This window comes from Colletotrichum navitas (genome assembly GCF_030913465.1).
Source record: "Colletotrichum navitas strain CBS 125086 chromosome Unknown LY79scaffold_55, whole genome shotgun sequence".
In the NCBI taxonomy this organism is placed as follows: Eukaryota; Fungi; Ascomycota; class Sordariomycetes; order Glomerellales; family Glomerellaceae; genus Colletotrichum; species Colletotrichum navitas.
In genome coordinates this window covers 81,206-97,876 of record NW_026850601.1, presented here as the reverse complement: position 1 = coordinate 97,876, position 16,671 = coordinate 81,206, and the positions used below count along the sequence as shown (strand labels likewise).

At 52.7% G+C, this 16,671-nt stretch overlaps 7 protein-coding genes and 1 non-coding gene across 8 annotated transcripts; 4 read left to right on the top strand and 4 right to left on the bottom strand.

Moving 5' to 3' along the window:
- Positions 1-163: 163 nt before the first annotated feature.
- LY79DRAFT_636939 (mitochondrial carrier domain-containing protein) lies at positions 164-1,300 on the bottom strand (the record flags this gene model as incomplete). Its single annotated transcript, XM_060562277.1, has 4 exons — positions 164-620; positions 715-887; positions 939-1,073; positions 1,148-1,300. The coding sequence occupies 4 exons, from the start codon at positions 1,298-1,300 to the stop codon at positions 164-166; spliced, it is 918 nt and encodes a 305-aa protein (XP_060411445.1).
- Positions 1,301-1,860: 560 nt separating this feature from the next.
- LY79DRAFT_692251 (fungal-specific transcription factor domain-containing protein) lies at positions 1,861-4,628 on the top strand (the record flags this gene model as incomplete). Its single annotated transcript, XM_060564763.1, has 5 exons — positions 1,861-1,950; positions 2,012-2,513; positions 2,593-3,123; positions 3,173-3,563; positions 3,623-4,628. The coding sequence occupies 5 exons, from the start codon at positions 1,861-1,863 to the stop codon at positions 4,434-4,436; spliced, it is 2,328 nt and encodes a 775-aa protein (XP_060411444.1). The 3' UTR covers positions 4,437-4,628.
- Positions 4,629-4,880: 252 nt separating this feature from the next.
- Positions 4,881-6,116, top strand: LY79DRAFT_671814 (PrpF protein-domain-containing protein; the record flags this gene model as incomplete). Its single annotated transcript, XM_060563969.1, has 1 exon — positions 4,881-6,116. One exon carries the CDS (start codon positions 4,881-4,883, stop codon positions 6,114-6,116), a length of 1,236 nt encoding a protein of 411 aa, XP_060411443.1.
- A 364-nt stretch (positions 6,117-6,480) lies between these two features.
- Positions 6,481-6,562, bottom strand: LY79DRAFT_t195. The gene has a single exon. It is a non-coding gene; the product is annotated as a tRNA-Asp (tRNA).
- On the bottom strand, positions 6,559-8,876 carry LY79DRAFT_561563 (translin). The gene is made up of 5 exons (XM_060558417.1): positions 8,346-8,876; positions 7,867-8,099; positions 7,672-7,768; positions 7,468-7,613; positions 6,559-7,372 (listed from the first exon to the last, which is right to left on the bottom strand). Exons 1-5 carry the CDS (start codon positions 8,408-8,410, stop codon positions 7,029-7,031), a joined length of 885 nt encoding a protein of 294 aa, XP_060411442.1. The 5' UTR covers positions 8,411-8,876; the 3' UTR covers positions 6,559-7,028.
- Positions 8,877-11,128: 2,252 nt separating this feature from the next.
- LY79DRAFT_671812 (ergosterol biosynthesis ERG4/ERG24 family protein) lies at positions 11,129-13,101 on the top strand (the record flags this gene model as incomplete). The annotated part of the gene is made up of 4 exons (XM_060563968.1): positions 11,129-11,157; positions 11,211-12,431; positions 12,482-13,031; positions 13,090-13,101. The coding sequence occupies 4 exons, from the start codon at positions 11,129-11,131 to the stop codon at positions 13,099-13,101; spliced, it is 1,812 nt and encodes a 603-aa protein (XP_060411441.1).
- A 1,114-nt stretch (positions 13,102-14,215) lies between these two features.
- On the bottom strand, positions 14,216-15,112 carry LY79DRAFT_671811 (V-type ATPase; the record flags this gene model as incomplete). The annotated part of the gene is made up of 5 exons (XM_060563967.1): positions 14,216-14,283; positions 14,338-14,598; positions 14,679-14,808; positions 14,931-14,943; positions 15,096-15,112. The coding sequence occupies 5 exons, from the start codon at positions 15,110-15,112 to the stop codon at positions 14,216-14,218; spliced, it is 489 nt and encodes a 162-aa protein (XP_060411440.1).
- A 373-nt stretch (positions 15,113-15,485) lies between these two features.
- LY79DRAFT_561549 (ribosomal protein L7Ae/L30e/S12e/Gadd45 family protein) lies at positions 15,486-16,463 on the top strand. Its single transcript, XM_060558416.1, has 3 exons — positions 15,486-15,605; positions 15,661-15,791; positions 15,847-16,463. Exons 2-3 carry the CDS (start codon positions 15,686-15,688, stop codon positions 16,116-16,118), a joined length of 378 nt encoding a protein of 125 aa, XP_060411439.1. The 5' UTR covers positions 15,486-15,605; positions 15,661-15,685; the 3' UTR covers positions 16,119-16,463.
- Positions 16,464-16,671: the final 208 nt, after the last annotated feature.

Sequence of the window (16,671 nt, the reverse complement as noted above, 5' to 3'; positions counted from 1 at the left end):
ACATCGTATTTATTGTGTAACAGTACCGCAACGCAAAGAGTTGAAATAAATCAGGAACACTCTAAAGCCGCTTCATAACGGAAATACAAACCAATACTAATAAATATTTGTTCTGAAACTTGTCCTAGGTAAGACTGGACCGCTCTAATAGTGAGCAAGAATTCTAGTGAACTAGAAGGCTTGAGACCTTCTCATACACGGTGAAGACGATTCCTCCACTTAGAATCAAACGGCCAAGTCTCATCGTGCTACCACTCCAGAAACCCCTGACACCTCTTTCCGACAGAATCATTTTAAAGGATTCCGAAGTACCCGCTCCACAGGCGGATTGAGCCCTCGTTTTGATCGTATCAAATGGCTGTGTAGCATAGACCGTGATGATACCAGCAATTGCTCCAGAGCCGAATGTCATGGCAGAGTTCTCGGGGAGCCCATATTGCTTGGACAGTTCTCTCAGGACGTTGTAAGAGCCCATTCGTACAGCAGATGTTGCGGACTGCTTTAGCGTGGTGGAAACAATGCCACGGTAAACTTCACTGATTCCGTTTTCCTTGACCATTGTAAGCACTGCGTTGGTTCCACTTGTAAATCTTCTTGTGCCGGCTTTGGCGTCATCAATGCTATTTCGAAGGGTGGTTAGCCACGTTTTTGTTTCAGGCAAGAAAACCTGCCATGGATGCAGATTTGCCAGATAACTGGCTGCAAGGAGCTTACAGTGCCGTCTTCACTCGCTCGGTGGGAGTCACTGCCACAACGCTTTCCACACATCCGGCAATCATGCCAGCTAGAATTCCCCGTGTGGGGGTCAGGCGTCCTTTGTCGTCCATCAATTGGTTTCTGATGGAATCGAACGAGAGAAACCTGACTCCAGCCTTGAAAGTTGTTCCCTACAAACTGTGAGCATACTGCGACGGTGAGGGAGGGGGAATGGTCTTCACAATAATCAGTGTTGAACACCCAGTGTAAATAGCTCTGCATCCATCTTGACGGGCAACCTGGAGCAGAACCGTAAATGGGTTCTTGCTGCCAGTTGAACTGAGCTGTGCTCTGGTCTTTGCAAACTCGAAAGGGTACTTTTCAGGGCCATAGATGGTTAGCAAATCCAGAATCGAAAGACTCATCTTTGAACAAATTGAGCAAGACCCACTGTGACAGCAGCTTCAACAGCCCCAGCAACTCCACCTGAGAACAACGAGATTCCCGGAGATATCTTGTGCTTCGAGCTTGATTTCGGCCTTTGTTTGGGCGCTGCCGAGTTGACAAGCACTGGACTTGGCACAGCTGAGGTTATAGACGCCATGGTGCATTAGCGATTGAAAGGACAGCCGGTAAGCTCTGTTGGTGCTCTTTCTCGATTGTGTCCGAGTAGAAAACTCCCAAGCAATAGTGGAAATCAAGCTAGCGCGTGGGACGAGAGATTCAGTGTGAACCTCCAGATGTTTTCAACAACGCATTCAACTTATTGAAATCAATGTACATATTTCACGGCGGTCACATTCAACTTATTGGAACACAACTATGGAAATGGAATTCTGTACATAGTATGTCCCTCATCGGTATACCCCCTGTAAGGGACCCAGCACTGCTTTCTTTGGCAATGATTTGGTTTTGAAGTGCGGAGAGCCCCACACTCGTTACCCGCGGGAACGCTGTGCGGAATTGACGGAAGCAAAGGTATGACACTAACCAATCAACGACCTTCCCGTGTTCTTGACTTGGTAACTCATTGACCCACCGTCTTGTTCAACCGCGGGGCAGACTTCTCGACAACTTCCCGTCTGTGAAGATTTCCCTTGTCTACCCGCTTAACATCTACGGATCAAAATTGAGACATCCCAGATTCTTCCACCTGCGTCTTCCATGGCACCGAGATCGGGAGACAGTGTCACGGCATCCGGGCGTCCTCGAAGGCGGGCCGTCGAGGCCTGTTCGTTCTGCCGGCGGCGCAAGGTTCGTTGTTTGGGCTGTGCTGCTTGCTTGCCGACCAAACTGAGCTGACTTCTCCCACCAGATAAAATGTAACAACGAGCAACCAACGTGCGCTAATTGCAAGACTTACGGTAAGGACTGCGTCTACGAGCCTCTGGCGAGTATTACCGAGAAGGCGGCAGAGACCACGCCAGCTTCGCGTCGTGCGGAAAGGCGGCGGCAAGGCACTCGGACGGGCAACAGAACAGACCTAGGCATCCCGTCACGGATCCCGGAAGATAATGGAGTGAATGTCTCTCCCGCGGAGCACGATGGCGATACGCCACACACCCCTGGAAGCTACGATCCCGCGACCCACTCAACCCTTCACACCAACTCGCGACAGGCAAGTCTAGCAGAGCCCGACCGCCGAGCGGGGGTTTCCCGCATCGTTGTATCCGCAAATGGAATTTCGAGCTATCATGGCCGTACGAGTGCTCTCTTCGAGGAGAGTCTGCAGGAGCGATCGGCGGCCGCCGACTTGCATCCACAGATGTCAGATGATTGGATAGAGAAGGGATTGGTTGCCGAGGCGGCTAGACAACGTAGGCTAACTCTGTTCATTTGGAGACCTGCTTCCGTCAGGCCTTGCACTGCTACGATACCTGTATTGACAAACAACAGGCCAACTCGAGGAGTTCAATCTTAGAACAGGAACACTCGACTTCGATGGTGTGGACCCGGAGCTAGGCATGCACCTCCTGTCACTCCACTGGAATCGCCAGCATCACTCGTTTCTGCTCACATATCGGCCCGCATTCATGCGAGACATGGCCTGCAATGGACCCTACTTTTCAAAGATACTGCTCAACGCCATTTACTTTGGGGCCTCCAAGTTCAGTCCTCGTCGTGAAGTCCGGAGAGATCCCAACGACGTACGCACAGCCGGATGGGCATTCCGTGAGCGTGTCCGAAAGTTGCTTGGTGATGCGCTTGACAAGAGTGATATCACAACCATTCAAGCCTTGCTGGTGATGACCAATTCGCTGTTTGCATTGGGCGATGAGAGGAGTGCTGCATGGTTGTATGCAGGCCTGGCGTTTCGTATGATCATTGATTTGGGCATGCATGTTGATGCACCGGGCCTTGGCACCACGCGGAAGTTCTCTGACGAGGATTTAGAGATAAGGCGGCGGGTCTTTTGGGGTGCCTTTGGTACGAAACCCCTGCTCGAACACCTGACAAGGTTCCTAACCGCTAATAGTCGTCGACAAGATCCAGAGTCTGTACCAGGGGCGTCCAGCTTCACTGAAAGAATCCGATACGCTGGTCCCTATCAAGTTCCTCGACACATTTGAAGAGTTTGAAAACTGGAAACCCTTCGCGTATTCCACCGATGCCACTAGCTACCCTGGCTCTCCCGCATACAGCGTGTCGACATTCACGTGTCTCTGCCGTCTGTCAGTTGTCATGAGCGACATCCTAAGCTGTATTTACACGGAGCGAGCGTTTGATAAGAGTGCAGCAGAGCTTTCCATCATGCTTGAGAATCTTAGCTCCAAATTGGCTGCTTGGAAGGACACACTGCCTACACATCTTGCCTTTGACCCAGAGGGTAACTGCAGAGTTCCCCCTCCACATGTACTAAGCTTGCAGTAGGTACCGGGACAGTGGAATCACCGATATGATATATTAAGATCTAACTTTGTTCCAGCGCCATGTACCATGTTCTCACAATCCTTCTCCACCGTCCGTTTGTGGCCGATGGTCATCTGTACAACACTTCTCGCTCGATATCGGTCAACTCCTTCATCACCTGTGCAACATCAGCAAACAGCATAGTCGGGATCCTCCGAGCATACGACAAAGTGTTTTCCGTGCGGCACGCACCTTACCTGATTTCTTATGCCACATACGTCGCCGCCACGATCCATGTACGAATCGCCGCGAAGCGGAGCACCGAATCGGAGGCTCGTGAACGCCTGGAAACCTGCATGTCTGTGTTCCGTGAGAACCAGGAAACGAACTGGGCAGTTAGGAGGGCCAAAACTATTGTGGAAGGCTTGATGAGGCGGCTGGGTGTAAGCCTCTCCCGCGTTGACGCTGGCGAGAAATACAGGAGCAGTGCGTATCCCAACATGGACGGAACTAGCTCTGGCGTTCCTGAAGCTCAAAGACACGCCGAAAACCACGGAACAATACCAAGAGCCGATGCGTTAAATCCTCCACAAATGGTGGTAGAAAACACATCGCCTCCTATGGGCTGGTCAGATATCGATGGGATCATCCAGAGCTTTGTGCGGGGACAAGATAACAACGCAGCCGCAATGGATCTGAGCCAGGCAGAGCTCCGTAATCAGCCGTTGCCTACAGGACCGGGGCTGCAACCCGCGAATTTTGATTCTTCCAACTTAATGGGCCACCAGACTTGGTTTCAGGGGATGCCGGATGGAGATGGCGGCGCCGCCTCCTTCGACGACCTTCTCTTCGGCTTCAACGGCTCCGCACTTGACAGCGTGTTTTCCTGATACCATCGGGCTCGGGTTTAAACGAGCTGCAGGAACCATTCGATCCACGGGGTTTCCCTGAGCGAGAAGCCGATCCGCAAAACCGTTGCTCTACCGAGGTGGAGCAGCGTCTGAACCCGCGGGACGGCTTCACTCCCGCGGATATCCGGGCCTCCAACACCGCGACAATATTTACAACCCACATCACGCTTTGAAAGAAATGGAAACCACTGTCATTAACGGACATAAGACGGCAGTGAAGAATGCCGTCGCCATTATCAAGGTCATATTGCAGATCAGTCAGCGTCCGATACGAGCACTTATCTATGCCCATGTCTACAGGCCTGCTCCCATGAGCATTAACCAATGCACTTCAACACCAAAATATTCAGCACACAAATCGCCTCTCGCAGGCTTCTTCACCAAGTTTTACACAACACGGTACCGCCATTCCTCATCCCCATTATGGCTATAACACCATCTACGTCGAAACGCCGTATGAGGCGCTCGCTTCCCGCAGTTATGATGCGAGCTGGCACGTCCAAGGGCCTCTTCATCCATCAGTCCCACCTGCCTCCATCTCAAGATGAGTGGGCGACGCCTCTCCTCGCCGCAATGGGCTCAAGATACAATGACGCTCGCCAGATCGACGGCGTGGGAGGCGGCAGTAGCGTTACCTCAAAAGTCACCGTCGTCGCACCGTCTGAGAGGCCAGGCGTCGACGTCGAGTACACCTTTGTTCAAGTGGCCGTCGGGAGCGAGAAGGTCGACTTGAGCGGCAATTGCGGTAACATGTGCTCAGGGGTCGGCCCCTTTGCCGTGCAAGAGCGGTTGGTGACGCCGGCGCCCGGTGCCCGGTCGGTGGACGTGAGAATCTTCAACACGAACACTTCCAAGCTCATTGTCGAGACCGTCTACGTCGACGAGGACGGAAACGTGGAGGAAGACGGCGATTGTATCATTCCCGGCGTTAAGGGCTCCGGCAGTGAGATCAAGGTTGCGTTCGTCGACCCCGTCGGGAGCATGACGGGCAAACTGTTCCCGAGCGGACAACGGTCCGAGAAGATCGTTGTGGAAGGGGTGCTTGCTTCCGGGGACTTTGTGGTGGACGTTACACTGATCGACTCGGCAAACCCCTTTGTCTTTGTTGATGCCGAGGGTCTACCCGCTCCGGTCAGGGAGCAGCCTGCCGATTCCCCGCTGGCTCTCGAAGTCGCCGAGGACATTCGTAGACAGGGTGCCGTTCGAATGGGACTCGCTAGCGCCGCCGAGGCCGCGGGCTTGGTTAGGGGAACGCCGAAGCTTGCATACCTTTCGCGGCCATCCCACGGCGAGACAGGCAAGGAGGCGGCGGACATCCAAGTACTAGCATACAGCATGGGCAAGCCTCACCCCAGTTTCCAACTCACGGGCGGCGTTACTCTGGCAAGCGCCGTGACTTCGGAGGGAACGGTGGCGCATCGCATCGCGGGCGGCAGCGAGTCGGCTCTATCGGTGGAGGGCCTACCGACGCCAAGAAGAACGCCGCCGCTTGCCGACGAGCACAACCTAGGCCGGAATGTTCGAATCAAGCATGGCAGCGGTATTATGGATGTGGAAGTCAAGACGCGTGAGAGTGAAGATGGAGTAGCAGTAGATCGGTGCATCGTCACCAGGACTGCCCGACGGCTCTTCGAGGGCAATGTTTTGTACTACTCTTGATAGCCGTCCAAAAGGGACTGGGCAGGGAGATTTGATTTTGAAGCATAGCGTGCGATTTAGACATTCATTGGAGTGGAACTGATCAGATGTAGAGCAACAGTAATAAAACAAACCCTTAAGCCAAAATGATCTTTCAGCTGCAAATGTGCAAGGACCTTTCACCCTGTTGTGTTTTCACCGATCTAACCCTTCCCGCGGGAGGGGTCGCGCGAACTAAGGGGTAGGTAGCATTGGTCCCAGCCCCATCCGACCTCCTCACCTTGATGCACCACAGGAATAAGAGAAAAGGAAACACAGATCCATTTCAAAGCCATAGATTAAGAGTGGGAATTCGGGACGAGAGGTGAAAAAAAGCAAAAATAATCTCCTCGACGGGGAATTGAACCCCGGTCCCCTGCGAATCGTTGAATGACAAGCAGATATCCTCACCACTAGACTATCGGGGATCTGCGGATGTTTTCATCCAGTGATAGTAGGTTGGAATTGGTAGTGACAGGAAATTATATATAGCCTAAGACCAGTGCGCAGCCCCCAGTGTCCCTATGTCCTGCATTGAAATGAATTGAACATGAGTGTTACCTCATTTGTTCGCCATTGCTCTCCCATCACAATTCTAAGCTTCAGTGCACACGGTTCAATAATACAGGACAAGCTATGTGGAGCTTGTTGAGTTTTCGTCACAGCTGCGGGTGAATTGGTTCATGGACATCATGACACTGAGCAGCATAAGGCACATAGCGAAAGTCCCCAATGCATCAACACATTTGTAACAAATGACTTTTTGAGATTCCTTCCCGAAACAATAAAGTAATAGAATGCGGGATTTCATACTTCAATCAGACAGGGTAGGTGTAACCGACATGAACCCTAGACAATGAGCCCTCTCGAAGACGAATATCCACCTGGTCCCATTCACGCCTTCGGAACGGAAGTCGACGCGTCGGTGACAACCTCCTTCTGCTTCTGCGGGATCAGGTTGCGAAGGGACAGGTCGTATACAACGTCTTCAACACGCTTGACGTCGTACTTGACCGCGTCGATGCGCTTACGGAGGATGTCGTTCTTGAGGTTAAGCAGCTGGAAACCGGCGAAGAGGTCCTTGACGAAGCTACTGATTTCGACGGGCATGGCAAAGTCGCTGAGAGTCACAGAGTTGGTGGCGAGACGGGAGAGCTCCTGCGTCAGATCCACCAGGGCGAGGAGGTATTCCTCGATGGTGAGGTGGAAAGCGTCACGGTCCTTGAGGTTGACGGGGACTGTCCTATTGTTAGCTCTAGGCTTCCAAAGGAATGCGAGACGGCGGGAGGCGATCGTCTTGGCTGCTTGTGAGGGGAAGCTAGGAGTTACGTGCCCTTGAAGATCTCGCCGACCTCCTCGAGGGTCAGAAGTCGGGCAACGGGGCCAGGCTTGCCGTCGGAAGTGAAGCCACCCAGCCAGCCGCAAAGGAGAACGGTGAAGATGGCATTCTGCACTTGACGATTCCACTTCTGGCTGTACCTGGGGATTGTGAGTCACAGGGTGGTTGCTGCCGCAAGGACATGGGATGGATGCCTACTTGTAGTAAGGGTGCTTGGAGGCTATTTCCTGGAGTTCTCCAATGACCTCGATCTCCTTCTGGATTCCCGCCTGCACGTCTGACAGCAGGGGGCCGTCTATAGGTGCACGATACTGTCAGATGATTTCGAAGCCGGATTGAACGATGACGCCGAAAAGAGGGATGACGCTGAGCGCTGACGGGGTGAGGACTCACACTGCTCACGCGGGGTTGCGTGAATGCGGGACAGCAGACCCTGGACGTAGGAGATGGTCCTGTCGAGCTTCTGGACGGTCTGGCTCATCTGGTCACGGACCTGCTGATCCTCATCGATCTTGTTCTTGAGGTGCTCAAAGATTTGGGGGTCTAGCAGACGGGATGCGGGGACCTCGCCCATGTTGGTATCGTTGTCCATGACTGGTGATGCGACCGAGCGATAGGAGTTGATTCTGGAGAGAATGTGAGCGCGTGGCTGATCAGATGGTGGCTCCGCTATCAAAACATATGAGAAAAAACAAAACAAAATAAATCAGGGAATATCGCAGGTGCCTTGAATATTTCGGATACGTTCCTCCACAGATGGCCGAGCGAGACTTGGTGGTGAGGTTCAAATCTGGTGGTCGAAAGCAAGCCCCGCGTATTAGGGCGACGTCACTGGAGAAGCAGTCACGGAAAATCAGAGTTTTTTTACTTACGACGTACAGCTACTCGTTTTAATGGCAGTTGGAACAGCACAAGTACAACCACGCGAGATTAACATAATATTTGCCAGTAGCAGCACCGTCGTGATATATTTGATGATCCAAGGGTCGAGCAAAACTATTCAACTGGGAAGGCGGTCACGATTGGCAAATTTAGAAGGGCGGGTCAGCATGGATATCCGTCACGCGAGTCGCATTCCCAAGCGGCAGCTCAGCTGGCGTACTATTCTGGTTCGGCACATTAACTTGTCCTCGACAGGACCGAAGACGCGAATTTAGAATACAAGACGGATAACCTTCTTCACAAGCCTGGGCAAGCCAGACAGTTGCAATGAAGATCGCGGGTTTGCATCACCTGGAGGCAGTGTTATACCAGGGACACGTTGGAGACAACATGTGGCAAGCCATAGAGGCTGTCTCCGGTGATCAAAAATAGGAATAATCAAGATTGATGCCAGTAGGCATCTTTCAGAGATTAAACTGAAAAGAACAGATACTACACTTGATCTAAGCCAAAAGGCAAAGAGAGCTAAGGAGAAAAGAAGAGAAAATCCTAAGAACTGCGGGTGGGCGAAGAGATTATATAGCTTGGAGAGGTGGCCTGTGCGTCGGACGCGATCACCCCGAGATACGTACCGCAGAGGAAGCTGAGGCCAATATTCGAAGGGGGGTACGGGCTGATCGGTACGTGTAGGTACGTACCTCGTACCTTTACCCTGACAACTACAGGGTGGTAGGGGAAAGTTTTATGGCCCTAGTGATGTAAATCGCCACACAGTACGGAGCATCTAAGCATCCTACCTATCTCTTATAGAAATCTATACCTAGTGGTGGTGATAGGTAATGCGTAATAGCTAGATGGCGTTGACAGCTGGCGGACTAAGGTACCTGACAGGGACATAGAACTTCGGCCTGGTACCGGTACTCTATTTCTGCCTGCAGCAGGAGGCCAAATGTTCGCGCGCATGTGTAAGTGCAGAAAACGCACTTAGAAGGCCCCGATTGCTAGTCACCCAAATGTTGCGTTTCTTACAAGTGTTTCCACTGCAGTCAGATACTGAGGTAGCATCACCAAGGTCCGGGGCTCAAGGGCACTGCCTGCTCTTTGTCATGTATCTGATCATGCGGATGATGCTACCTTAGTCATCGTTGCTCCTCGAGCGGCATGACTGGGTGGCTGGCGCTTCATGAGTCTTTTATTGCCTCATCCGTACGTTGTGGTTGTCGAGTGCATATATTACTTTGGATTCTCACGGTTGGCGCTCAGATGACTGAGGCCTTTACTACCACCTGACAAGAGACCTTCTGCTTTATAGGTAGTCATAGATACAGGCAACTTAACCTCAAAGTTACGCGTCTAAGATGGGGGCAAGCTGGAGTCAACTTCCAACCGTACAAACGTATATAATGTCGATATAATAGGTTTTGTGCTAAGGCAACTAGCTGATTGTTCAATACCACAGAGGGTATCATGATACATATCAACTCTCTCTTATGGGGCCATCGGCGCAAAGTGTACCAATGATTCATCACTTATGAGTCCAGCCTTAGCGGGAGCTGGTCCAAAGCAGTAGGCCACTCCCAAGGCCGCGTATCAGGATGCCACGCACATGTGACGCGAAGTAACGGCCGATTCGGGGCGAACCCTGTCGACATTGCGCTCCATTTGCATGACGGAAATCCGGGGTGGTTCAAGGGAGAACGATCGTTCTACACTAGTGTACAAACACACAGCCTCCAAAATCCTGGTCAAGATACCGGCGAGCAATGCATGTCATGCAGCCACGCAGCTTTCGTCTAGCAGCGGGCAGAGGGGAGAGGGTAGCTCCGATCCCAAGCTTAGGGTGCCTAAAGTCAATGAAGTATGGCCATCCGCGCCGTGTGGGCCATTCATTTCCGGTGCTGGTGCCGGTGCAGGGTGCAGTTTCTGCAGCGAGCTTCCATTCGCCCAGGACTCTTGGAAGGGGAGGGGTGTCCACACCGCCTAAAAAGTGCGATCCCGATCCAAGCAAAACCAAGCTTCTCATTGGCAGCTGTCTAGACGAAAGGTGCATATGCGGGACACCCCTCCCGTGAAGGTTGCAGACGGGTACCTCGATTTTGTAGCGGAAGCCCTATGTTGCCCTTGTACATCCAATTTCAAATTTCCAGCCGTTGTTGGTGGTGACCGGGACTACCGGCAGAAAGGGGGCAATAACAACACAAATGTCAACAAAAATTTGGGTGGCAGACAGAGAGGCAAGCTATCCCTAGAGAGAGGGCCCAACCGAACCCCGTGGCCACACGGCGAACATTTTGACTTGACGCCATCCCGAGTCTCTTGCCTTCCTGTCCTTTCCCACTGCACGCCCGCCCTGACGCCTTCGTCTGGTCGTACTCGGACTCCCTGCGCCAGACCACCTTTCCCCCGTCTACCTCACCTTATGCCTTGGACGGACCTTCTCTTCGGCATCTGCTGAATCCATCCCATCTCCGAACCCCCACCGCCGGATTGCGCTGTTGCCAGATCCAGGACCCTTACACGGACCTAGTTTTCGATTACACGAGAGCTGCATAACCCCACGTTGAGGTTTTCTTTCATCTGCCTGTACATCTGTATAAAAAGAGCAGTCAATATGTCCTCGAGTCGGTACTCCTTGCGCCAGACTCCTAGGTTAGTCAAACAGTGTTCTTTCCCCCCTTTCCCCCTACGATCCTTAAAAGCTCTTGCTCGAAGTACACGTGGTCTGCCACAGAGCACCCGTATCCCGCAGTAATAGTTGCCACAGACTAGAGTCATGGCTGCCCTCGTTCAACCCCCCAATGGGTCAATACCCTACGCAACAATTTTTCCATTAATCTAGCTAACGCACTCACTAGGAAGAAGGAGCTCTTTGACGGCATGGTTGAGACCCCTCGCCGCGTCTCTTCCAGGCGTAAGTCCCCCGAGACTGCTACCGGCGCAGAGGTCACCGAGTCGAAGCCCGAATCCCACGCAGCCCCGAGACGGCGCACTACTGGCAAGTTCCGGGAGGAGATCTCGGGAGACGAGGCCAAGGAGCCCCTCACCAACGGCCACACAAATGGGAACGCAAACGGACATGCGGACGGACATACGAACGGGCATGCAAACGGACAGGCCAATGGACACGTGAAGGAAAAGAAGGAGCATGCCGTGAACAGCAACGGTCACGCCATCAACGGCCACCTCGAGACGAAGACGGAAAAGACGGCAGAGGCCAACGGCCATGTTCACTCCGAGACCAAGGAGGTTCTGCCTGCCTACAAGAAGGGCGAAATCATTGACGGTTGGGAGGTCGGCACGGATCCCAAGATTGACGCCTCTGGCGAGTTCGAGTTTGGCGGCAGCCTCGGCACGCTCTCGCTGATGATCGGTTTCCCTCTGCTCATGTGGTACATGTGGATCGGAGCTACATACTACGACGGCAAGCTGCCTATGCGTGAGGATGGCCAGACCTGGGGCGAATTCGGCAGGCACCTCGTGGACCTTGTCTACACCGGCGCGTTCCCCACTCTCCGTGCCTGGCGCATCTATTGGACCTTCTTCATATTCGAGGGCATCTGCTACTGCGTCCTGCCCGGCATCTGGGCCTGGGGTAAGCCTCTTCCTCACGAGAACGGCAAGCAGCTCAAGTACTTTTGCAACGCCTACGTCAGCTTCTACTTCACCATCTCGGTCATGGCCGTACTCCACTTCACTGGCCTCTTCCCCGTCTATACCTTCATTGACGAGTTCGGACCCCTGATGTCCGTAGCTATTCTGAGCGGCTTCATTGTTTCCTTCATCGCATACTTCTCTGCTCTGTGGAGGGGTGCTCAGCATCGCATGACCGGCTACCCGATCTACGACTTCTTCCTCGGAGCCGAGCTTAACCCCCGCATGTTTGGCATTCTGGACTTCAAGATGTTCTTTGAGGTCCGCATCCCCTGGTTCATCCTCTTCGGTCTCAGCTGTGGTGCTGCCGCCCGTCAGTATGAGAAGTACGGCTACGTCTCGGGCGAGGTGCTCTTCCTGGTCATGGCTCACTACCTGTATGCCAACGCCTGCGCTAAGGGCGAGCAGCTCATTGTTCCCACCTGGTAAGTGTTTCTTCAGGCAAAAATAAGAACCGCTAACTAACACCATTCAGGGACATGTACTACGAGAAGTGGGGCTTCATGCTGATCTTCTGGAACCTTGCCGGCGTTCCCCTCTCGTACTGCCACTGCACAATCTACCTTGCCAACCACCACCCCTCTGAGTACAAGTGGAACCCTTACGCGCTCACACTTCTCTTCGTCTCCTACCTCTTCGTATACTGGATTTGGGACACAACCAACAGCCAGAAGAACTCCTTCCGCGCGCAGGAGCGCGGTCAGCTCACCCAGCGTCGTACCTTCCCCCAGCTGCCCTGGAAGACGGTCAAGAACCCTAAGACAATCACCTCGGCCAAGGGCGACGTCATCCTTGCTGACGGTTGGTACGGCTACGCCCGCAAGATCCACTACACCTGCGATGCCTTCTTCGCCATCTGCTGGGGCCTCATCACGGGCTTCAACAGCCCCTTCCCCTGGTTCTACCCTGTCTTCTTCTGCTGCATGATCGCCCACCGCGCCGCCCGTGACATTTACCGCTGCCGTCAAAAGTACGGTGACGCCTGGACCCAGTACGAGCGCGAGGTTCCCTACCTCTTCATCCCCGTAAGTCTCGAATTTCAGAGCCAAGCGAAGGATATTGCTCAACTGACAATAATGGCAGTACGTCATTTAAATATGATGCAACCTTCTCCTCCCCCAATAAACTATTCCCTAATGCGTGGCGTCTTATGCCATGGCTATCGGGCCATTCTCTTCTGTACATATATGCTTTACTCATCTGGAAGCCAGTGTATCTGCTCTCATACTGGAGGTAATGGAAGCTGACCGGGAAGGTATGGGACATGAAGAAAAAGAAACGAATTGTCGGAGTCAGATATGAGAACGATGCCTGTATAAAAACCTTGTAATCATGCATCACAAGCGGTGTGTCACTTTGTTGGCATTACCGTGTCTTTGTTTGTAGATATATATTATCACGGTGTGCTGCTTGTGTCATAGATTTGATGAACGAGTCAAATGAAGAATGCGGCACTTAAAGCCTGTCCCTCGAACGGAACCCATGGCTGCTACCGCCGAAGTTTATTAGCCTGCAATGCTTTATAGCGAAATGTGAGATTGTGTTGATTTCTGTTTGGTCCTCTATCATGGGAGGGAGCTGGATGGCTCCTCTACACCGGCGCGGCGTGGTTCCTCTCCACAGGTGCCATCCCTCCTCAGGAGCATGTCACTAGATACCTTTAGCTGGGCCTTCCCAACGATGCGAGGCCCATTCTGTCGCTCCCGCGCAAGAGACTCGTTGGAGATCTGGAAGAAGTCGATACAATGGGCGTTCATTATCTACGATCGTTCCAGCGAGCGGCGCCTTCTTTGAGCTTGACCTTTATGCCTCACACAAATACGTTCTTGTCAAAGGATCACGTGCGGAGACAACGATTAGAACCGTAGTTGAGACGCAAAAAAGCATTGTCGCAACCTACACTACAATTCCGATCCCCATCACCGTTGTCTATGCTGAACAACTGCCCCTCCTAAATGAATAGCATACCTTGTTGGCACAATAGTACATATACGTTTGATTCCTGGTCGAAGCAATCCCCGACCGTCCCAAACATTGGCATTTCGTGACCTCTGACCGTTTACACGAGCATGCCGTTAAAACCTTTCATTGAATTTCCGACACGCCTGCTGATGATATTTGTCTGCTCTATGGCAGTGATGCCCGTGCGAGTTGTGGCGTAAGTACATCTTGTCAACCGTTCAACCGAGCATTCGTCGCTGAGGTGTCTTTACTGGCAGACGACGTCCTGGGTGGCCTTGGAGTTCATGAGAAGGGCAACAATCAAGCCGTAAAGACCTGTGAATGAAAGATTAGCAAACTTGCGTGAAACATCATAGCCGGAAAACGTACCCAAGACTTCGGCGAAAATGAGAATCAGAATCATGCCGACGAAGAGACGGGGCTGTTGAGCAGTTCCACGGACACCGGCGTCACCAACGATACCAATGGCGAAACCAGCAGCGAGACCAGCGAGACCGACAGACAGACCAGCACCGAACTGGATGAAACCAGTGTAGAGGGACATCTGCTGGGCAAGACCATCCGAGATGAGCACGGACACGACGAGACCGTAAATAGCAATGATACCAGCCATAATGACGGGAACAATGTCTGTTTGATTCGTTAGCGTATTCTGACGGACATCGGCCACATATGTAAGGCCTTTGATGGTGGTAATGATTCTTTCGTACTCTTGACGATCAAGTCAGGGCGCAGGACACCCATAGCCGAGATACCGACACCGGACTTCGCGGTACCGTAAGAGGCACCAAAGCAGGTGAAGACGATAGCCACGGTGCAACCCATGGCACCGAAAAAGGGCTATTGCGTGTTAGCGATGTTGTGGCCGCGACGTCGAGGTGATCGCCAAATGGCTCAATTGGGGTAGTTGGAAGGGGGCGACGTCATGGATCGGTGAGTCGGGAGGCATGGGGATGACGAACCGCATAGACGGGGCTGTGACAGTATCGCGTTAGTAAATGAGCTTCGAAAACATGATAGAAAACTAGTTGGGCACGTTGGGCATCGAAATGGATGGGGTTGACAGCTTCGACTGATGGATAGGGAGCTTGGAAACGGGGACAACACGGATGTCGACGTTCACGTACCAGAGTTCGGTAGGCATTTTGGCGGTTTGTCGGGTTTCGGACGGAATAGATTCGAAGAAAAAGCGCGAGGAAGTCGGAAATGAAGATATATGCGGCAACAGCTGGGCTGAAGAGGATGGCGGTGATGAGTGTTGGGGCGGCGAGGTTCGATGCTGCGTCGGCGACTGCTCGAGATGAGGTGTGCTTGTTAAGATCTCGTTTCCAGGTTGGCCTTCTGGTTGGTTGCAAGGTTTTGCGGCGCGTTGACAGCTCCATGTCCTTACGTAAGACAAGGAGGAGGCGGTGCTGCGGAAGCCGGCCAAAGGTCCATTCCGAGAGTGGCTTACCTGTGTGGGGCATTTCCACTTCCAAGCGGAACCACCGTCGAAATTTGGGGAAGGTGGGATATTTTTTTTTTTCTGGCTTTACACCGAGACTTTTGGATCTTCACGTCCACCACCCACATCCACCGACCTTTTACCTCACCATCAGGGCGAGCCAACGCAAGGAACCCTGCAATTGAAAATTTCGGTATGTTACGTTTCTTCAGGATCGGTGAGTGACATGATCTAACCATTATTTGCAGACATCTTCTCGACCCAATCCCAACAATGGCTGATCAATCCGCTGCCTGGCCCCTGGCCGACGATGCTCTCCAGCAGGAGATCCTGGACTTGGTCCAGCAGTGCCAGCACTACCGTCAGCTGAAGAAGGGCGGTGCGTTTTATTCCGACTCTCGATCTCTGTTCCGTCACTAACGTTTGTGATACAGCCAACGAGGCCACCAAGACCCTCAATCGTGGTGTCTCCGAGCTCATCATCTTGGCCGCAGATACAAACCCGCTCTCGATTGTTCTTCACCTGCCCCTTCTTGCCGAGGACAAGAACGTCCCCTATGTTTACGTCAAGTCTAAGACCGCCCTTGGCCGTGCCTGCGGTGTTTCCCGCGCCGTGATTGCTGCCAGCATCACCTCCAACGAGGGCAGCGAGCTCGCCGGACCCATCCGCGCTCTCCGCGACAAGGTCGAGAGACTTGCCATCTAAGATACCCCACGATGTAGGATGTTGGGTGGCGTTTATGCGGTAGCTTGGAGGTGCTACAAAACGGTTTGGAATGGAAAAATCTGAATTGTTCATATGTGCCGACTAGTTATTCCTGGGCTGAGGTTACCTACCCAACAGCTTTTCCCTTTCTGCCGCGACGGCGCCATCATCATGAAAATGACGATGCTGCTGATCTCGCAGTAGACTGCTTTAGGGTAGCGGTTCCTAGAAAACCATCAATAAATGTTGTCGAAAATAATTAAAATATTGAATATGCAATGTTCCCAGGTTTTGCATCAAATGGGTGTCTGAGTCGGGACGAGCTACTGCAGTATCGGTAGTGCAGATGGGTCTTTCCACAGGCACTTCAGTCCAATAGCTGAAGAGCAAGGCGAGAGCTTAAAAGCTGGGTGGTGTGGCCAAGACGAGACGCAGTGGACGAATGAGGGCCTGGCGCCTAGACCGAGCCAATAGTTTTAGTGCCCTGTCTCAGGCGTGACCTGAAATGGACTCGCGGCAAGTCATATCAGTGCGTGGGAACTGCACTCTGACG